The sequence below is a fragment of the Otolemur garnettii genome, unplaced genomic scaffold (assembly GCF_000181295.1).
Source record: "Otolemur garnettii isolate 467f Iridium unplaced genomic scaffold, OtoGar3 scaffold00233, whole genome shotgun sequence".
Classification (NCBI taxonomy): domain Eukaryota; kingdom Metazoa; phylum Chordata; class Mammalia; order Primates; family Galagidae; genus Otolemur; species Otolemur garnettii.
The window spans coordinates 1,138,429-1,157,458 of record NW_003852628.1 but is presented as its reverse complement, the minus strand read 5'-3'; the positions used below and the strand labels follow the sequence as shown (position 1 = coordinate 1,157,458).

Genomic DNA, 19,030 nt, shown 5'->3' with positions numbered 1-19,030 from the left:
GCCACAACGCCTGGCCATTTTTTGGTTGCAGCCATCATTGTTGTTTGGCGGGCCCGTGCTGGGGATTCGAACCCGCCACCTTAGGTGTATGTGGCTGGTGCCTTAGCCGCTTGAGCCACAGGCGCCGAGCCCCAGAAGACTTTTCTGAGGTGACATTTGTATTAAAGCCCAGAACTTGGCCTGGTGACATTTGTATTAAGGCCCAGAACTTGGCCTGGTCTGCTCCATTTGAAATGGAGGTCTGCGGGAAGGAGCAGACCAGGCCAAAGGACTGTGCAGTGCAAAGGCCTGCATAGCATGCTAACAGTGTTTCAAGAGCAGTGTGTGGGCTCATGCAACTGAAGCTGAAGGGCTGAATGGTTAGAGGTGAGGTTGCCCTGGAGGATGTGGCCTGCTTAGGCCTCTCAGGAAGGGGTTCCCATGGGAAGTGAGGTGTGAGGAGTCTGTTAGGCACACAGAGTGGAAGAGGGTATTCTGGAAGAGGAAATATAATTTACAAAGGCCCACAGATGGTAAAGAATTCATTTAGGGATTCTTGATAGACTGTAAACCCTACGAGAACAGGGACCTTGTACATTTATTCTTTTCTGTTTCTGTGCCCAACCCACTAACAACTTGGGCAAGTACACAGAAACTGTTTGTTTAAAGGCTTGCTGAGGGCTTGGTGCCCGTAGCACAGTGGTTATGGCGCCGGCCACATACACCGAAGCTGGTGGGTTTGAACCCAGCCCGGGCCAGCTAAACAATAATGACAGCTACAATAAGAAAATAGTTGGGTGTTGTGGTGGGCACCTGTAGTTGCAGCTCTTGGTTGCTGAGGCAAGAGAATTGCTTAAGCCCAAGAGTTGGAGGTTGCTGTGAGCAGTGATGCCATGGCACTCTACCAAGGGCGACATACTGAGGCTCTGTCTCAAAAACAACAACAACAAAAAAAGGCTGTCTGAGCAGGGGCAGTGCATGGCCAGGTATAGGAGGTGATGAATCAGATCATGAAGGGCCTGAAGATAAGTAGTCTTAGACTATGTACAGTCTAAAGAAAATCTGACAGCCAATTATTATAGAAAACATTGATCCAGGGACAGATAATGGTAGCTTTGTACAGAATTTTTGGGGAGGGACAGATTAGAGAGAGAAAGAAGGTAGACAGGGGAGAAGCAGCAGGATTTACTAATTGACTAGATGTGGTTGGCAAGAGTGAAGAGTTAAGAGCAATTCCCAGTTTCTGGCTTGAGCAGAAACTGTTTTTTGTGAGTGAAGAGTTAAGAGCAATTCCCAGTTTCTGGCTTGAGCAGAAACTGTTTTTTGTGACTTTTATAGGATTGAGAAACAACAGATTGGAATAGGGGATTCAGTTTGGACATACAGAGTTTCAGTGACCAGGAAACATTCAGCTGGAAACAGAAAGGTGAATATGCAGTTGCACCATTGTTTGGACAGAGGATGGAGATGTGGAAGTCAATCATTTTAGTAGACTGTAACCAGAATATTTGAAAAATGAAATCAAAACAGATAGTATTAGTGGTAATAAAAGTCAGGATGCCAGATACCTAGAGTAGTCAGCTCCAGTTTGCATTTGCATTTCAATACTTTGACTTAACTGAATATCTACTGAGCGTCCACCATGTGTCAGGGGTTCTAGTTCCTGAGCATGCAGCCACAGACAGTTTACATTCTGATGGACAGAAGAGAGAAAAAAGGGCAGCTTGAGAGGGATAGATATTGAAAGATTGTTTTGGATGTTTTTAAAGATAGGAAAGATTTTAGTACATTATAATTGCTGTCAGGGAGAAGTTGAGGATTAAGCGAGAGTGGCAGTAACAGATCCTCAGGGAGTTAGAGCTCAGATGGAAGGAAAGGAAAAGCATGAGTAGAGATACCTTCTGGGCAGGAAGTCTAGGAGGTTGAGTGGTCCCACTTGAAGGTCCTTTCATCTGTTTGGGATGATGTAGGTGAGGTCATCTACAGTGAACAGGGGACAAGGTAGGTAAGGTATTGAAGGAGAACAGAAAGGGTACTGCAGAAAGTGGAAGAGAGATCTGGTGAGAGACATAGGATCATATTCAGGCAGTGATGAGGACCCTGGGGAGGTTGGAGATGGGAATTTGTGGTGGGGTCTATCTGCCTTGTTGTCTGTTTTTTCTTATGGTAGCTGGAAACCCTTGTGCAGGTATTTGTGTGGGGGAGTAATAGACACCATTTATGTTATGTAACAGCAGCAGCTTTCAGCACTTAGGTATTAATTAAATAATTAATACTTGTTTAATTGCCAGAACCCTGCGGTAAAATAGGTTCCTTTGAAAAAAAATAAAATAGGTACCTTTGTTGTCTCTATTTTACACAAAAGAAACCATGGTTAAGTAACTTCCTCAAGGTCACCAGCTTGTAAACAGTAATGTCAGGATTTGACCCCAGGCTGGCCTTAAACCTCAAGCTCTTAACCACCATATTGATTCCTTGGCTTCAGTGACTCAGGGGCGTGGTTTTGCTATATCTGTGCACAAAATATATAGTGTATATGTTTCTGCCAGTTACTTCTTTTTAATTTAGCTTTTATAAGAACTGTTTTATTTAAAAAAATTTTTTAAATACGAGAAAATTATTTCAGAGAGTCCCTATGTACCTTCACTCAGATTCCTTAATGTCATCTTACATAACCACAGTACAGTAATGAAAACCAGGAAATTAACACTGGTGTTATACTAAGAACTAAAATGTAGACTTCCTTCCAGTTTCATCAGTTTTTCTACTAATGTCCTCATTCTGTCTAGAGTTCCAGGCCAGTGAAGATAGACAGGCTTAGCTGAGTAGAAATAGAAATTGAGGGGGGTCTTGCTTCATGTTCTATCTTTTTCTGAGTGAATCAGGGTGGTTTGTCACTGATGGTGGGAAGAGAGAAGGGTGCCAAAGGTGTAGAGCAGTGGAAAAAGCTGCTGACTGGAGTTGAGTTATCCGAACATGGAGGAAGATGAAGGTCCAAGTGGAGATGGGAGTTCATCAGTTTGTTACAGTGGCAATTTACACAGTTAGTTAGAATAGCTGAGGCAAGACCCTCTCTCAGGGTAGGTGGAAGGAGGATCCCAGATGGGGATGAGACTTTGGGAGAACAAGGAAGGTGGGGTATTGATGTTAGGACAGGGACTGCAGCAATTGAATAGGAAAGGCCTGTAGAAGGCTGGGGTCATATAACACAATCCCAGAGATGAGGGTTTCACGTGGAACTGGTTGGATGCCAGCAGAGCAGCCAGGTAAATATGTGGCCAAAACAATGTGGTCAGGGTATGTTTAGAGCAGAAAAAGTCAGAAACCTGAGGTTAGGATGTTAGTGAGCTCCCAGGTGATGCAGATATTGGGAAACAGGGACACCTTGAGCCAAGTATAAAATCTTGATCTTAGGGAGTGAATGGGGCAGAGCTGCAGCCCTCCTAGTTTGTGACATGAAACCCCCTGGCCTATGTATATGGACTACTTGGCTCCCTTCTCCATGGAGGCTGGAAGGAGAATCCTGGAGGTGTGCTCTACATAGCACAAAGCTGCATTCAGTCATTAAGAAACAAATTAAACTTTAAGAAACAAATCCAAAGGCTGAGCCCAGAACAAACGAAGTCTTCAACTACATTGCCAGTTGTCAATTATATTAGAAGATGTGCCTGTGGTCTCTGACTGTTTCAGGTAATTAAGAAGCAGGTCTATATAGCAAACAGGAACTTAGAGCTCTTGGCAAGGCAGTGTGATGTCTTAGTATATGGGCAGTGTATCTTATTACTGATCTTGTAAGCACTCTGGAAATCCGGATTCTTTATTTTTTTAGTATTTAATATCTTGATTTTTAGGCTCGGTGCCAGTAGCTCAGTGGCTAGGGTGCCAGCCACATACACCGGGGCTGGTGGGTTTGTACCCGGCCCAGGCCTGCTAAACAACAATGACAGCAACAACAACAACAAAATAAAATAGCTGGGCATTGTGGCTGGTGCCTGTAGTCCCAGCTACTTGGAAAACTTGAGGCAAGAGAATTGCTTGAGCCCAAGAGTTTGAGGTTGCTGTGAGCTGTGATGCTACGGCACTCTACTGAGGATGACACAGTGAGATTCTGTCTCAAAAAAAAAAAAAATAAGAAATCTTGATTTTTAAATGTTGGGCAAAAAAATGGACATATGTGAGCAGGTTTCATAATTTGGCATGCTGAGTTGCTCTAGGGCATAAGCAAATGGCTTGTCCTCAGGGGGGGATCTGGGACCCAGCCTTGGGCATGAGAGAATTACCCAGCCACTAGGAGTGGATATCCAGGAAAAAGAATATCTTCGGGGAATTCCCAATTTCAATTAAAGCAGAACGGGCTCCACAAAAGGCTCATGCCCATCTAACCCTTGTCATCCTCCCATTAGCTGCATTTATCCGAGTTGTGGGCTCAGAGTTTGTACAGAAATACCTGGGTGAGGGTCCCCGCATGGTCCGAGATGTGTTCCGCCTGGCCAAGGAGAATGCCCCTGCCATCATCTTCATAGACGAGATTGATGCCATTGCCACCAAGAGATTTGATGCTCAGACAGGGGGTGAGTAATGCTTAAACAGGGCTTGGGATGTTGGGTGGGCTTATCATACAGGATGCCCTGGACTGACCTTATTGCACCCTCTCCAGCTGACAGGGAAGTTCAGAGAATCCTGCTGGAACTGCTGAATCAAATGGATGGATTCGACCAGAACGTCAATGTCAAGGTTCAGGGTTCTGGATGGGCAAGGGGAAGAGGGATCTAAGAAGCAAGGAAAGGTGGAGGCTGGCACATGAGGTGGGGTATTATGATGAGAGGAGGAGGTGGGGGGAATAGAGGTCTGAGCTGGCCTGCTTCCAATGACAGGTGATCATGGCCACAAACAGAGCAGACACCCTAGATCCAGCCCTGCTGCGGCCTGGACGCCTCGACCGTAAAATAGAATTTCCCCTCCCTGATCGCCGTCAGAAAAGATTAATTTTTTCCACTATCACCAGCAAGATGAACCTTTCCGAGGAGGTTGACTTGGAAGACTGTATCCTGTTCTCTAGTGATAGAGGGGACCACATTTGGAAATAGAGATTGATCTTCACCTCCACCTCTGGCATATCACCATAGCCCAAATTGTGCAGATGGGGACCAAGGTCCAGGGAGGAGGGTGGTAACAAAGACGGCTAAGGGATGTCTTCTGGCTCCAGCCATTCACTTCATCAGGCAGGGAATGGTTTCCTTAACTCACTTGCTGCAGATGTGGCACGACCAGATAAGATTTCAGGAGCTGATATCAACTCTATTTGTCAGGAGGTGAGGGATGGTTTCTCTCTGCATCTGGGTAGAGGGTGTAGGAAGACCTTTCCTCTTCTCTGAGACTGCGCTGCTGCAGTCCTCTGTCCCCTCTTGCCTCCTGGGTCCTGGGCCCCATCTTTCTCTTCTGCCATCATCACCGCAGGTGGAGAATACCGGGAGTAGATTTTAACTCTCAATCTTTTATCCTTCAACAGAGCGGGATGTTGGCTGTCCGTGAGAACCGCTACATTGTCCTGGCCAAGGACTTCGAGAAAGCATACAAGACCGTCATCAAGAAGGACGAGCAAGAGCATGAGTTTTACAAATGACCTTTCCTTTTTCTCCCACTATTCCACTCGGGCTTGGGCTTCTCCCACCTCCCAGGTATCTCTGTTCCAAAACCTGTGCTCTTTTCTCTTTACCCACAATTGGTTTACTCAATAAATAGATAAAAATGAATCCATTTAATTTCTTTTCAGAAGTTTAGCAAAAGCAATACTAAGAGGGAAGTTATAGCAATAAATACATTAGAAAGAAGGATCTCAAACAACTGCACTTTATAACTCAAGGAACTAGAAAAAAAAGAACAAACTAAAAGCAAAGCCTAACAGAAGGAAGGAAGTAATAAAAATGAGAGCAGAAATAAACAATAGAAAATTTTAAAACCATAGGAAAAAATCAACAGAAATAAGAGTTTGTGCCAGGCACAGTGGCTCACACCTGTAATCCTAGCACTCTGGAAGGCCAAGGCAGGTGGATTACTTAAACTCAGGAGTTTGAGACCAGTCTGATCCAGAATGAGACCCCATCTCTAAAAATAGCTGGGCATTGTGGCAGGTGCCTGTAATCTCAGCTACTTGGGGAGGCTGAGGCAAGAAAATCACTTGAGTCCAAGAATTTGAGGTTGCTGTGAGCTATGATGCCACAGCACAGGGTGACAAAGTGAGACTCTTGTCTCAAAAAAAAAGTTCATTTTTTAGAAAGATAAACAAAATCAACAAAACTCCTAGCTACACTAAGAAAAAGAACATAGAAGACTCAAATTTTAAAAATCAAATATTAAAGAGGAGACATTGTAATAGATGACTATTATGAACAATTGCATACTAACAAATTAGATAACAGAAGAAATAGATAAATTTCTAGGAACATACAACCCACCAAGACAGAAGCAGAAAGAAATAAAAAGCCTTACTCCTGGAACCTCTGTAGCCATGGCATATTCTGTCTGAATAAGGGGACAAGTGTGTTATACAGAAGCTCTGAGATTAGAAACCACCTGGTGGTAGCTCATGAGAAGATGAAATTTGGAGTAATAACTGGCTCCATACAGAACACTGTTCACTGGGACTTCCCTTACATCACCACCCAGAATACTTCCATTCCCAGGCAGTGCCTGTGGCTCAGTGGGTAGGGTACTGGCCCCATATACTGAAGGTGGCAGTCTCAAACCCGGCCCCAGCTAAACTGAAAAAAAAAAAAATAGCTGGGCATTGTGGTGGGTGCCTGTAGTCCCAGCTACTTGGGAGGCTGGGCTAATCGTCTAAGCCCAAGAGCTGGGGTTTGCTGTGAGCTGTGATGGCACAGCACTCTACCGAGGGTGAAAAAGTGAGACTCTGTCTCTAAAAAAAATTAAAAAATGAATACTCCCATCCCCATGCACCCTTCAGAGGTGAATGCCTAGCAAGGGCTATGAGGACATGACAGGCAATAAAATGGTTACCAGTAGGGTGGGGGGGCAGGGGTGACCCCACCACTGTTTTTTTTCACTACTCAGTTGTCCACTTCAACCAGATGTACAAAAACGCTTCTGTAGGATCATCTTTGTTATGTGATTGTGTTCTATCTGGCAATCAATGGCCCTGTGCTTTTCCACATCTGACTAAAGAAGGCCTAGAGGTAGCAGGAGTCAGATCTGATTGGCTGTTCCAGGGTGCATTTTGTCTTCACTTCTGAGGCATTTAGACTTTGCTGTGTTTGTTCTTACACTGTCCCTTACAGGACATGGCCTTCTCTGTGCCCTTTGTTATGCATCCTCCTACATAACTCACAAAGGAAGAGATAGGCTTTTTTGTTGGCCCACTTTCTTCATGCATTCATGTTGTCTGAATAATAGCAGAATCTCTAGATCATATGTAATTTGTTTAAATACTGTACACATACCTAGACACATATTTACTTGTACATGATACTCATAAAACTCTAACCACATCTTAAATAGGGTCTGACCTTCAGGGTCTATCTGAATATCCCAGTTAGTGCTTGGTGCAAGAGCGGTTTGTTGGCATATTATTCTCCTTATTGCCCCTGTGTCTTTGTCACACTTCTGCTAAGTTACTTTTCCTCTGGATATTCTAGCCTCACTCAGAATTGACTCAAATTTAGACACATTTTTTAAATTCCTCCTACCAAACAAATTTATATACTTTGACCAAAATCTCTCCAACCACTACCCCTACCTCCAGTAGCCACAATTCTAGTCTCTACTTCTGAGTTCAACTTTTTTAGATTCCACGTATAAGTGAGATCATGTAGTATTTATCTTTCTATTCCTGACTTAATTCATTTAACATAATGTTATTACAAATAACAAGATTTCCTTCTTTCTAAAGTCTGAATAGTATTCCATTATATATATTTAGAAGCCAAGAGTTGATTGCCTTATGTGCTTTCCAAGCATAAACCTGTTTCCACCATTGAAGCTTTTCAAACTGATTTGCTAAAGACTCCTTAACAGTACAGAAGAGTGGGAATTATTCTTTATATTTTTTAAAAAGTTACTATCATTTGAATTTTTCTCTATGAAAACACTCATTTGACTCAATATAAAAAGACATTATTTGGCACATAAATTGCAACTCTTCAGTCCAAATCTTTACATAAAACTCCAAGAAGATGCAACATATTGTCTTTATTCCACCTAAGTACAGGCCTCCGGTTGCACACAATCATATGTGCACACCATCACCACTCCACTGATCAGATATTCAAAATCACACATATTCATCTTCACACAGCTTTGCTTGCACCCAGTCACCCAACAATTCCAGTCACAGTGACCCCCACACCCACACCATCGCTCACGTATCACCGCACTCTTACAGTCAAGCACAGCGACGACCTAGCACATGGCCCATCACGTCTTCGCTTACAGTCACAAAATCTCACTGAGTCTCCTTACTGTACAGGGCTTTCTCCCTATAGTCGGATGCCACTTCGTTCACCACAATCCGACTCTCGCCCAAAGAATGACAACACACACACAGCAACACGGCCTGTCACAGCCAGAGAGGCTCAGTCCTGCACCTTCACAGTGACACACACGCTCACAGTCAGGCACACCTGCTCTTTAAAATACACACACTGAGCCCCTGCCGCGTATCAAGCTCAGGGACTCCCTCCAAGAAAGACACTCAAAATTCTGCCTTGCAGAGCCAGCACCCGGCCCACCACTCCCTCAGCTCAGGGTCTCACCCGCGGATGTACTTGAAGGTTGGGGACTTCAAGCGATCTGGCGACGCTGGAACCTCCAACACAGTCCCGGGGCATAAATTCTCCTCAGCTTCCCGCGCTGTCTCCAGAGACGCGAGTCCGCGCGCGCCTGCGCCAAGCGAACCAGCGGCCCAAGAATGGACTACATTTCCCAGAAGCCCCACGGGCAGAGCGCGCCCGGACCCCGAGGGCCTCTTCTGATGCGTTCCTGCTGGTCCAGCCACCCATGGGTGAGTTAGTCGTAGCCTGGAGAGAAGTCGGGTCTAGGGGAGAGAGGGTGGGACTCTTGGGTGTTGGATTGAGGAGGATGAGGTTGCAGCCCAAAGTGAAGTGCACCGAGGCTCGGACTTGGCCCGTCGTGTCCTGAGGGAGCCTAGGCCTGTGAGTGCGTGAGGAGCAGAGGAGGGGGATTGTGTGACCCAGTGTGACAGACTGTGTATGTGTGTGTACGCGCGCGACAGTGCGCCTGTCAGGGCCAGGTTGGGCCTCCATGACGGTGGCTGTAGTGTGAGGCTGAGATTTGTGCCTGAGGCTTTGGTGTCGCCGACCCTCAGCGGTCATGGTCCCTGATATCTACACAAAGCAGTGTCCCCAAGGGGAAAGTAAAATATTGAGCTCTAGGATGAAGGTTTTCGGCAAGAAGGCACAGACCTGGGTTTGAGATTGGACTTTTGAGTTAGACATGTCCCTGAAACAGAATCTTGTAATGACGTGATGGAAGGGTCCCCACTTGGAGGCGCTGTGCGGGCAGCCACATTTCAGAACCACAGCGTTCCCATCTGATCCTAGAAATCCGCTATGAATTTGGAGTTTCCAGCCTCCCTCTCACATCTGGTTATGTGTGTGACATCAGGGTAGATGTGGCCCTGGCGGGGATTTTCTAGATTGCTCTGTATCCTAAGAAAGGCCTGCTGTTTCATGATTTCCTTCTTCCCCAACCCTGCCTTTCGTCAAAGAAGGATACTGAGGAGGGAAAAATTGTGTACCACGTCTAAAAGTCCACGTCCAGGTGAATGTATTTTTTATCTTTGTTCCTAAAATACATATTTGTTCTTACTACATGGAAACATTTGCTTTTCTTTTTCTGAAATGTCCAGCGACCTATCACAGGCCTGCCTTTGCAGTGAATGATGGACCATGCGGATGGCCTCCAAATAAATGCCCTTCTCCTCTTGTTCAATCTTCTGCTGTCATGTTTTATAATGGTAAAGAAATGAATATCCTGAAGTCTAAAGTTAAAACTTTGTTTTATTAAGATTAAAGTTTAGGGCTCGGCACCTGTGGCTCAAGTGGCTAAGGTGCCAGCCACATACACCTAGGGTGGCAGGTTCGAATCCAGCCCCGCCGCCAAACAATGACGGCTGCAACCAAAAAATAGCCAGGCGTTGTGGCAGGCACCTATGGTCCCAGCTACTTGGGAGGCAGAGGCAGGAGACTCGCTTGAGCCCAGGAGTTGGAAGTTGCTGTGAGCTGTGATGCCATGGTACTCTACCCAGGGGGACAGCTTGAGGCTCTGTCTCAAAAAAAAATAAAAAAGATTAAAGTTTAGGTAGAAAAACATTATTGATATTCTTCAAAGACCTTATTTTAAAAGTATGATAGAATCAGAGATGTTTTGACTGGTGTCAGTAAGTGGTAACATCATCTGCTTTGCAAGGATTTTAGGATTGGGAATGTGATTAGAAGTCTTGAGGATGGAAATCTGTGTGAATCTGAGCAGGGAATTTTCCAGAGAATCAATGAGTTGAAATTTATGTTTATAAGGAGTTAGTCACAAGAAAAAAAAGTACATATGAGGGAAGTCAAATATTGAGCTGTAGGATGAAGTTTCCCAGAAAGAAGTTACAAGGTAAAGTAATATAGTGAGGAATAATAATATTCAAATTTTAAATTTTATATGAATCTCAGTTACTAACATTGGAATTTAAAGATATACAAGCATTACATCTGAAATGATAACTTCTGTTGATTATTCAGCGGATAAATAGAGGAAAACCATTGTTCTGTCTACTATGGACAAATTTTCTTTTCTTTATTTTTTTCTTTTTGAGACAGAGCCTCACTCTGTCATTCTTGGTAAAGTATCGTAGCATCAGAGCTCACAGCAACCTCAAACTCTTGGGCACAAGTGATCCTCTTGCCTCAGTCTCCCAAGTAGCTGGGACTACAGGCACCCCCCCGGCAATGCTCAGCTAGTTTTAGATATGGGGTCTCACTGTTGCTCAGGCTGGTCTTGAACTCCTGACTCAAGCAATCCACCTGCTTCAGACTCTGCTATGAGCTGCTACACCCGGCCTGGACAAATTTTCTTATTTAGACTGCAGATGCTACTCCCCTGATTTGTGATCAATTAAAGAATAATCTTAATAGAGGAAAGGCCTTGTTGAATTGAAGATGAATGAACTGGTAAGCATTATGTATAAGGGTCATATTGATCTCCTTACAGTCTTCACATTCAAACCAATTTGTTTTTAATATGTTAAAAAATTATATAAAATTATATTTTAGGCTCAGTGCCCATAGCACAGTGGTTACGGCACCAGCCACATACACCAAAGTTAATGAGTTCAAACCCAGCCCAGGCCAGCTAAAACAACAATGACAACTGCAACAAAAAGTAGCTGGGCATTTGTGGCAGGTGGTTGTAGTCCCAGCTACTGTGGAGGCTGAGGTAAGAGAATTGCTTAAGTCCAAGAGTTTGAGGTTGCTGTGAGCTGTGACACCACAGCACGAGGGTGACATAGTGAGACTGTCTAAAAATATATATATATATATTTTTTACTAGCACTCTGGAAGGCCGAGTGCTAGTATTATCTGTTACATAGTCTCTTTCAAGGTTATTCCTTTAGTGTACTTTGTATATTTCTTTTTTTTTTTTTTGAGACAGAGCCTCAAGCTGTCCCCCTGGGTAGAGTGCCATGGCATTACAGCTCACAGCAACCTCCAACTCCTGGGCTCAAGCGAGTCTCCTGCCTCCACCTCCCAAGTAGCTGGGACCACAGGCGCCCGCCACAACGCCCGGCTATTTTTTGGTTGCAGCCGTCATTGTTGTTTGGCGGGTCCGGGCTGGGGATTTGAACCCGCCACCTTAGGTGTACGTGGCTGGCGCCTTAGCCGGTTGAGCTATAGGCGCCGAGCCTACTTTGTATATTTCTTAAAGTTTTTAGATTATCTTATGCTTTTCCTCCAAGTTCAAGAGAAGACTTTTAAAAGGGAAGGGCTTTCTCTTATAAAATGAAACAAACACATATTTTTTTGGCCTGTGTGTATGTATGTATTTTTTCTTTTGTGTGTATGTATATTTTTTTAAAAATGTAATCACTTTCTATGTTCTGATTTCTAACATAATCTTTCTATTTACAGTATGTCCTGGATACTTTCCACATCCTTTAAATTATTTTCTTCAACTTAGCACAGTATTTAATATCTACTTAATATTCTTTTACATAGATGATCTATAATTTACTTAACAAGTCACCTGTTGCTGGATTCAGATTGCTGAACTCTGCTATCACTGGATGTGCTTATTTCACACGTTTACAGTCATTTGCTTTAGGCAGTCCCAGAAGTAGGTTTCTCATACTTCCACATACCATGTTCTAAGGTTGTACAAAGCTATAGCATCTACAAAGTATCTATTTCCTCATGTTGCTGCTTATGTGGTATATCATTAGTCTTTTAAATCTACCGGTCTAATAACTATAAGCTGATTTTTCTTTAACAAGTATCCCCTTTGGTAGATGATATGTTCCTATTTTTAGTGAATTGCTCAGGTTTCACTGGAAGAAATCCTAGGCTTCAGAGGCAAAAGCCAGAGTTGAAAGAGAATTGGCTTCATGTTTAGAGAAATGTAGATTCAAAACACAGCTCTGCCTCTTACTAATTGTGAATTTAGGCAAGGGACTTTACCATGAGCCTCCATTATCTTTTCTGTTGAATGGGGTTACTTATGTCACATGATTAAATGTTAGTATGACAAAGCACTCTTCGTGTGAAAGATCCTAAAATAATCTATTTTTGTTGTTGTCACCTGGCAACCATAGCATTAATTCACACCTCTCCAGCCTTGATTTTGAGATACTATGGTAATCAGAGACTTCAGGCTGGAGAGAGTTTAGATGATCCTGATTAGAAGATAGAGGTGGGTTGGAAACAGAGTTCTGGGGGAGGGGGAGTTTATTCTGGGAAGTACAGTTTTGCAGGAGAAAAGGCTGCCTGCTGTTTTCTTCCTTCACATCTCAGGGAGTCCAGGCATATTCCTAAGCCATGGATGATGTTCAGGTTTGGATGGGATGGCCCCTTCTCAACTCTAAAGTTGGCACAGACAGAAGAGGATCTGCTCAGGGAAGGACTTAACAATTGAGGCTCAGCCACAGATCAGCATCATCAGAGAGGGGGTGATCCAGAGAGCCTTCTGCTGGAGTGCCTGGTCTAGCTCCATGCAGGAGGCCTCTGCTCTGTTTCGACACTGACATGGGTGGTTCCTCATAGTAGAGGGAAGACTTGGCTTTGTCCATACTCCATTGTCTCCACCAATTTGTATGGGGTTATAGTAGAAATGAAGGAAAAACAGGATCATATTAACTTAAGTCATTTTGAGAATTCTGAGACACACCTGGTCTCAAAGTTACTTGTTCCTCCCCCAGCCCTGACTTCGCTGGATGCTATGCTTTTCCAATGGAGGCAGCCCAAGGAGAACTGACAAGTTCATGCAGTTCTAAAGCCATGGCTCATGTAAGTTTGTAATTTTGTTCTTTGAAATACTATGTTTTTAAATTTATGTGGTCATTTTTATTATCCTGAGACTTCCTTCCTAAGCCACTCCTGTTGGTGAACTTGCTTTCCAATTACTCCAACCACAATTAAGGATGCTGCCAGGCAGCCTTGTGTCCTCCGCATTTGAACCGCTTTTCTCTTACCTGTACTCACCTATTCATCATGCATCTATCTGCCTCATCTTTTCTCAGGAGCATTGATGGAGCACTAAAAGGTAAAGTATCTCAAGGGAAATATCTGAGCATCTATCATCAGAGGCATGGTCTGCATAAAGATGGCATAAAGATGATAGTCCCAGTGACTCCCCAGACCTGAGTTTGAAGGTGATAGGGTGGAATTTGGTGTTGAGTGTTTTCCCAACTCAGGTGACGCTAGCACTGTCTTCCATGTCAGCCTCAGAAGAAGAGGTGAGCTATCATGCATTGAGAGGCTTAGAGAACTAGGTGTGAGTGTGATTGGGCCTGTACCAGGGGATCCCTGGGGGGTGAACAATAGGACAAAAATTCAATTTTGTGGTTGAGGAGGTTGTGCTGGTTTCCGGTGACATTAGTGTCATTATGGATCATTCTACATCAGTTTCCTCTAGCTTAGGAATAAGGCAACCGTCAGAGGGGCAGTAGGGGGAATAGGTAGGAAGATCCTCTAGATCCCTGATGATGAATAAAAATAGGCTCCCAGGATCAGGGAAGACCTTAACATTTTGTCACACCTAAGTGCCTAAAACTTCTGATATATCCTAAAAATGGATGTGAGTTTGCATGATATGAATCGGAGTTTCAATGAAATCACATGATGTCAACAAGTCCTATTCTCTAAAATAGACATTTTAGAGTACTTTGGGAAAATTCTCTTCTTTGGGAAAATTTTAAAAATTCTTTTTAAAAAATTCCTTTTCAGGGCAGTGCCTGTGGCTCAAAAGGGTAGGGCGCTGGCCCCATATGCCAGAGGTGGCGTGTTCAAACCCAGCCCCGGCCAAAAAAAAAAAAAAAAACACTACAAAAAACTTTCAAAACTAAAAAAAAAAAAGAAAGAAAAAAATTCCATTGATGAGAAGAGGGGATGATGGAACTCACATTTATTCAGAACTTAAGATTCAGGTATATAATAGGCAGTGTGCTTATTTATGCTATTTTGTTTAATTTACATCAAAAACATATAAGCCCTCTACTTTGTAAACATTAGTTTCCTTATTCTCCCATACATGTTGTAGGCCTGAGCCCCAGTTTACTTGCTTGCTATATTGCTTTTCTGCAAAGCAGTTTTCCATCTTGAAAACATGTACAAATTTTTGTTTATAATGTGTAAATTTGTCATTTCAGGTATCCTTGGCATTCAGGGATGTGGCCATAGACCTTTCCCAAGAGGAGTGGGAATGCCTGGACCCTGCACAGAGGGACTTATACAAGGATGTGATGTTGGAGAACTATAACAACCTGATCTCACTGGGTAAGGCAGATGCCCAGAGATTTTACAGGGTGTTTTCTGGAATATCAGCTTTCTGCACTGTTGAATTTCGGAACTCTGTTTTAAGAAGCCAACTGAATTTCTGGCCCTTTTTTCTAAAGAAATGGTTTAAACATTGTTAGGGTGGAAATGGGCTCCTGAGTTAAGCACCTTCATCTTCCTCATCTTTCAATGGCATTCACTCTTCTCTCTGGCCCTGCCTGTTACTGCCTGTTTTTCTAAATGATTCTCATATTTGAATCATGCAACATTTTAAGAGAAACTGGATTTCCTATAATGTATATACTCAGCATTCCTGTATTCCTGTAGCTGCTTCTGTTAATGTCTGGCCCACCTAAGAGAGAAGAGCTAGTCTCAGGGTTCTGGTTTTCTTTAGTTATCAAAAGAGCCTCTATGAATTACATATAGTGATAGATTGAGTTAACAAATATTCATTTAAAATTTAAGTAGACACACTTCATACTAGAAGAGACAAGCTCTTTAGCTTGCTTTGTGGTTGAAAGTTATAGTCTGTGAATTTTGCATTTTCTATTGAAGGAATATCTCAGGAAGAACATGAAAGTGTTTTAGGAAATTTAGATTTCTCCTAGCAAAATAGTAACATCTACAACAAAACTATACTATATACTAGACATCCTTTTAAGCCTTTACAGATATTAATTCATTTAATTCTCACAATAACCCTATAAAGTAGGTAATATTAGTCTCATTTTGCATTTGATAAAAGTGCAACGTGGCTCAGTGCTCGTAGTAGTGTTATGGCACCACCCACATACACCAAGGGTGGCGGGTTCGAACCCGGCCCAGGCCAGCTAAAAAACGACAACTGCAACAAAAAAATAGCCGGGCATTGTGGTGGGTGCCTGTAGTCCCAGCTACTTGGGAGGCTGAGGCAAGAGAATCGCCTAAGTCCAAGAGTTTGAGGTTGCTGTGAGCTGTGACGCGATAGCACTCTACTGAGGGTGACATGGTTAGACTCTGTCTCAAAAAAAAAAAGATAAAAGTGCAATGCACGGAGGGTAAGTAACTTTTCAAGGTCATACAGCTGGTAGGTGACAGAAGATTTGACTCCAGGCCATAGGGCTCCAGAGTATGTGCTTGCAGCCCCTCTCTATACTGCCTTTAAAAGCAAAGCAGACCTTTTCCCTTTCTTATCTAGTCTCTATAGACCTATAACCATGAGCCCATCTTAGTGTGAATATTCTTCAATGGTCTTCTTTACTGTGAAGGCTTTGTCAGGCACTGTTTTGACCTATAGTTTATTATAAATGTAACCAAGTCTGAATTAAGTCATTTTGAGGTTTATTATAAATGTAACCAAATCTGAATTAAGTCATTTTGAGGTTATGTTTGTTTAGGGTGTGTTTTCAGTTTTTTCTATAATGTGTTTTATCTTTTCTCACAAGCAGGATATACCATTCCTAAGCCAGATGTGATTACCTTATTGGAGCAAGACAAAGAGCCCTGGGTGGTAATGAGGGAAGGGACAAGGAGTTGGTACACAGGTGAGTGATGACAAATCAGGCAGGGGAATGCCATCACAAGTTATGGTCCACTGAGGCTAGGAGGAGGTACATCCTGAGATGTTGTTTGGGAAGCTCCATTCAAAGGCCTAGGGCCTGTGGAGAAGGGGCCTGAAACCTGGGAGACATTAAGGTTCTCTCAACATGAGCTACCAAAGGAACTTTACCCAACCATTTTCCTGTTTCCCTGTTCTCATATTCCCCTCCCATATCAAAAAAGAATTGCTTGCTTTCTTCCCCTTTGACAACCATTATACCAGGTCCCCTTTTACATTTAGATTAATATTCATTTTTCCATTGCCCAAAATTGTTTAACCCAACAAGTATTTCCTATTTATCTAACCTAAGCCAGGCGCTGTGCCAGAGTCTAGGCACTATTGGTATACATTCCTATTGTCACAGAGATGTTGATATCATAGTAAGAGAAACATAGTAAATAAGTAAACAGGTAATACCAGGTTTTGATATGTGTTGTGAAGAAAATTAGGTAGGGTAAGGAAACAGAAAGTTGGGGAACTGGTAGGGCATTTAGATAAGATTGGGAAAGGCCATTCTGAGGTGACAACCTTTGAACAGAGACGAAGTAAGGTCTCAGGCCATGTGAATATTGAGGAAGAGCATTCCAAGCAGAATAAACTGCAAATGCACGGGTTCTGAGATCAAGCATTGTCTGTATTTATTCCCAAAGCGGATGATGCCAGCTGATTTGAACATTCTTGTACAATTATTTTTGTGTTCATGTTTTCATTTATTTTGGGTTTTCATTTCTCTTGGGAATATATAGAAGTGGAATTATGAATCATAGGACAAATGTATTTTCTTAATCATATATAGGTACATGTAATTTGCATAATATAAAAATGCACCCATCTTAAGTGTCAACTTTTATAACTTAAACAGTTTTATTGAAGTATAATTGGTATACATTAACAGCAAATATTTAAAGCATAAAATTTGATAATATGAAACGTATGTTGTGAAATCATTATACAATCAAAATAATTGTCATCTCCAAAATCAATCCCTCTGTAATACCATTCTCCACCCTTTGCCCAGTTAACCACTGATCATCTCTCTGTCACTACAGATTAGTTTTCATTTACTAGAATTCTGTATGAATGGAATCATACCTGATATTTTATTTACCTTTATTCATATAGCATAATTATTTTGAAATTCAGCCATGTCATGGCATGTGTCGGTACTTGTTTTTTTTTAATCATTGAGTAGTATTCCATTGTATAGATGTACCACAATTTATTTACCAATTTACTTGTAGATGCACACTGAGTTATTCTCAGTGTTTGGCTATTACAAATAAAGCTGCTACAAACATTCATGTGAAAGTCTTTGTAGAGACATAGACTTTCATTTATCTTAGGAAAATATCTGGAGTGGGCCGAGGAGATCATATATTAAATATATATTTGAATATTTGAGAAACTGCTGCACTGTTTTCAAAAGTAGTGATACCACTTTATGAGAATTACAGTTCTTCCATTTTCTTGCCAGCACTTGGTATGGTTAGCATTTTTTATTTATTTACTTTTAGATAGTGTTTCATGTGTTGCCCAGGCTAGAGTACAGTGGCATCATCATAGCTCACTGCAACATCAAATTCCTGGGCTCAAGTAATCCTGCTGGCTCAGCGTCCTGAGTAGCTGGGACTATATGTGTGAACCACCACGCCTAGCTTATTTTTCTGTTTTTTTGTATAGACAGGGTCTTGCTGAGTTGCTCAGTCTGGTCTCAAACTCCTGGTCTCAGGTGATCCTCTTGACATGACCTCCCAAAGTGCTAGGATGACAAACATTAACTTTGCCTAGTTCGGTCATCCTTTTTATTTATTTATTTATTTTTTCAGAGGCAGAGTCTCACTTCATTGCCCTCAGTAAAGCGTCACAACTCACAGCAACCTCTAACTTCTGGGTTTAGGAGATTCTCTTGCCTCAGCCTCCAAGTAGCTGGGACTACAGGCACCCACCAGAACGCTCAGCTATTTTTGTTGTTGTTGTTACAGTTTGGCTGGGGCCAGGTTCAAACCCACCACCCTTGGTATATGGGGCTGGTGCCCTACCCACTGAGCCACAGGTGCCGCTCTGGTCATCCTTTTAAATTTTAGCTGCACTAATATTTGTATAGTGGTGTCATGTTGTGATTTCAATTTTTGTTTTCCTAATGCCCAGTGATCTTGAGCAACTTTTTTCATTACTTAATTTCTCACCCACATATCTTCTTTGGCGAAATGTCTATTAGAATCTTTTATGCTTTTTTTTTTTTTGAGACAAGAGTCTCACTACATCACTCTGGGTAGAGTGCCATGGCATCACAGCTCACAGCAACCTCAAACTCTTGGGCTTAAGCAATTCTCTTGCCTCAGCCTCTCAAGTAGTTGGGACTACAGGCACCCACCACAACACCCAGCTATTTTTTGGTTGGAGTTGTCATTGTTTGGCAGGCCCGGGCCGGGTTTGAACCCACCAGCTCTGGTGTATGTGGCTG

At 42.6% G+C, this 19,030-nt stretch overlaps 2 protein-coding genes across 2 annotated transcripts in view; both read left to right on the top strand.

Moving 5' to 3' along the window:
• Positions 1-5,736, top strand: part of PSMC4 (proteasome 26S subunit, ATPase 4) — an 11,021-nt gene extending 5,285 nt beyond the window's left edge. The window contains exons 7-11 of the mRNA XM_003802119.2: positions 4,383-4,550; positions 4,637-4,713; positions 4,854-5,022; positions 5,236-5,291; positions 5,489-5,736. Coding sequence (XP_003802167.1) covers positions 4,383-4,550; positions 4,637-4,713; positions 4,854-5,022; positions 5,236-5,291; positions 5,489-5,602 — 584 coding nt within the window. The 3' untranslated portion in view covers positions 5,603-5,736. The remainder of the gene's footprint in view (positions 1-4,382; positions 4,551-4,636; positions 4,714-4,853; positions 5,023-5,235; positions 5,292-5,488) is intronic.
• A 3,985-nt stretch (positions 5,737-9,721) lies between these two features.
• ZNF546 (zinc finger protein 546) overlaps positions 9,722-19,030 on the top strand; it is a 17,028-nt gene continuing 7,719 nt past the window's right edge. Inside the window, exons 1-4 of the mRNA XM_023508220.1 lie at positions 9,722-9,774; positions 13,412-13,499; positions 14,861-14,987; positions 16,415-16,510. Coding sequence (XP_023363988.1) covers positions 13,443-13,499; positions 14,861-14,987; positions 16,415-16,510 — 280 coding nt within the window. The 5' untranslated portion in view covers positions 9,722-9,774; positions 13,412-13,442. The remainder of the gene's footprint in view (positions 9,775-13,411; positions 13,500-14,860; positions 14,988-16,414; positions 16,511-19,030) is intronic.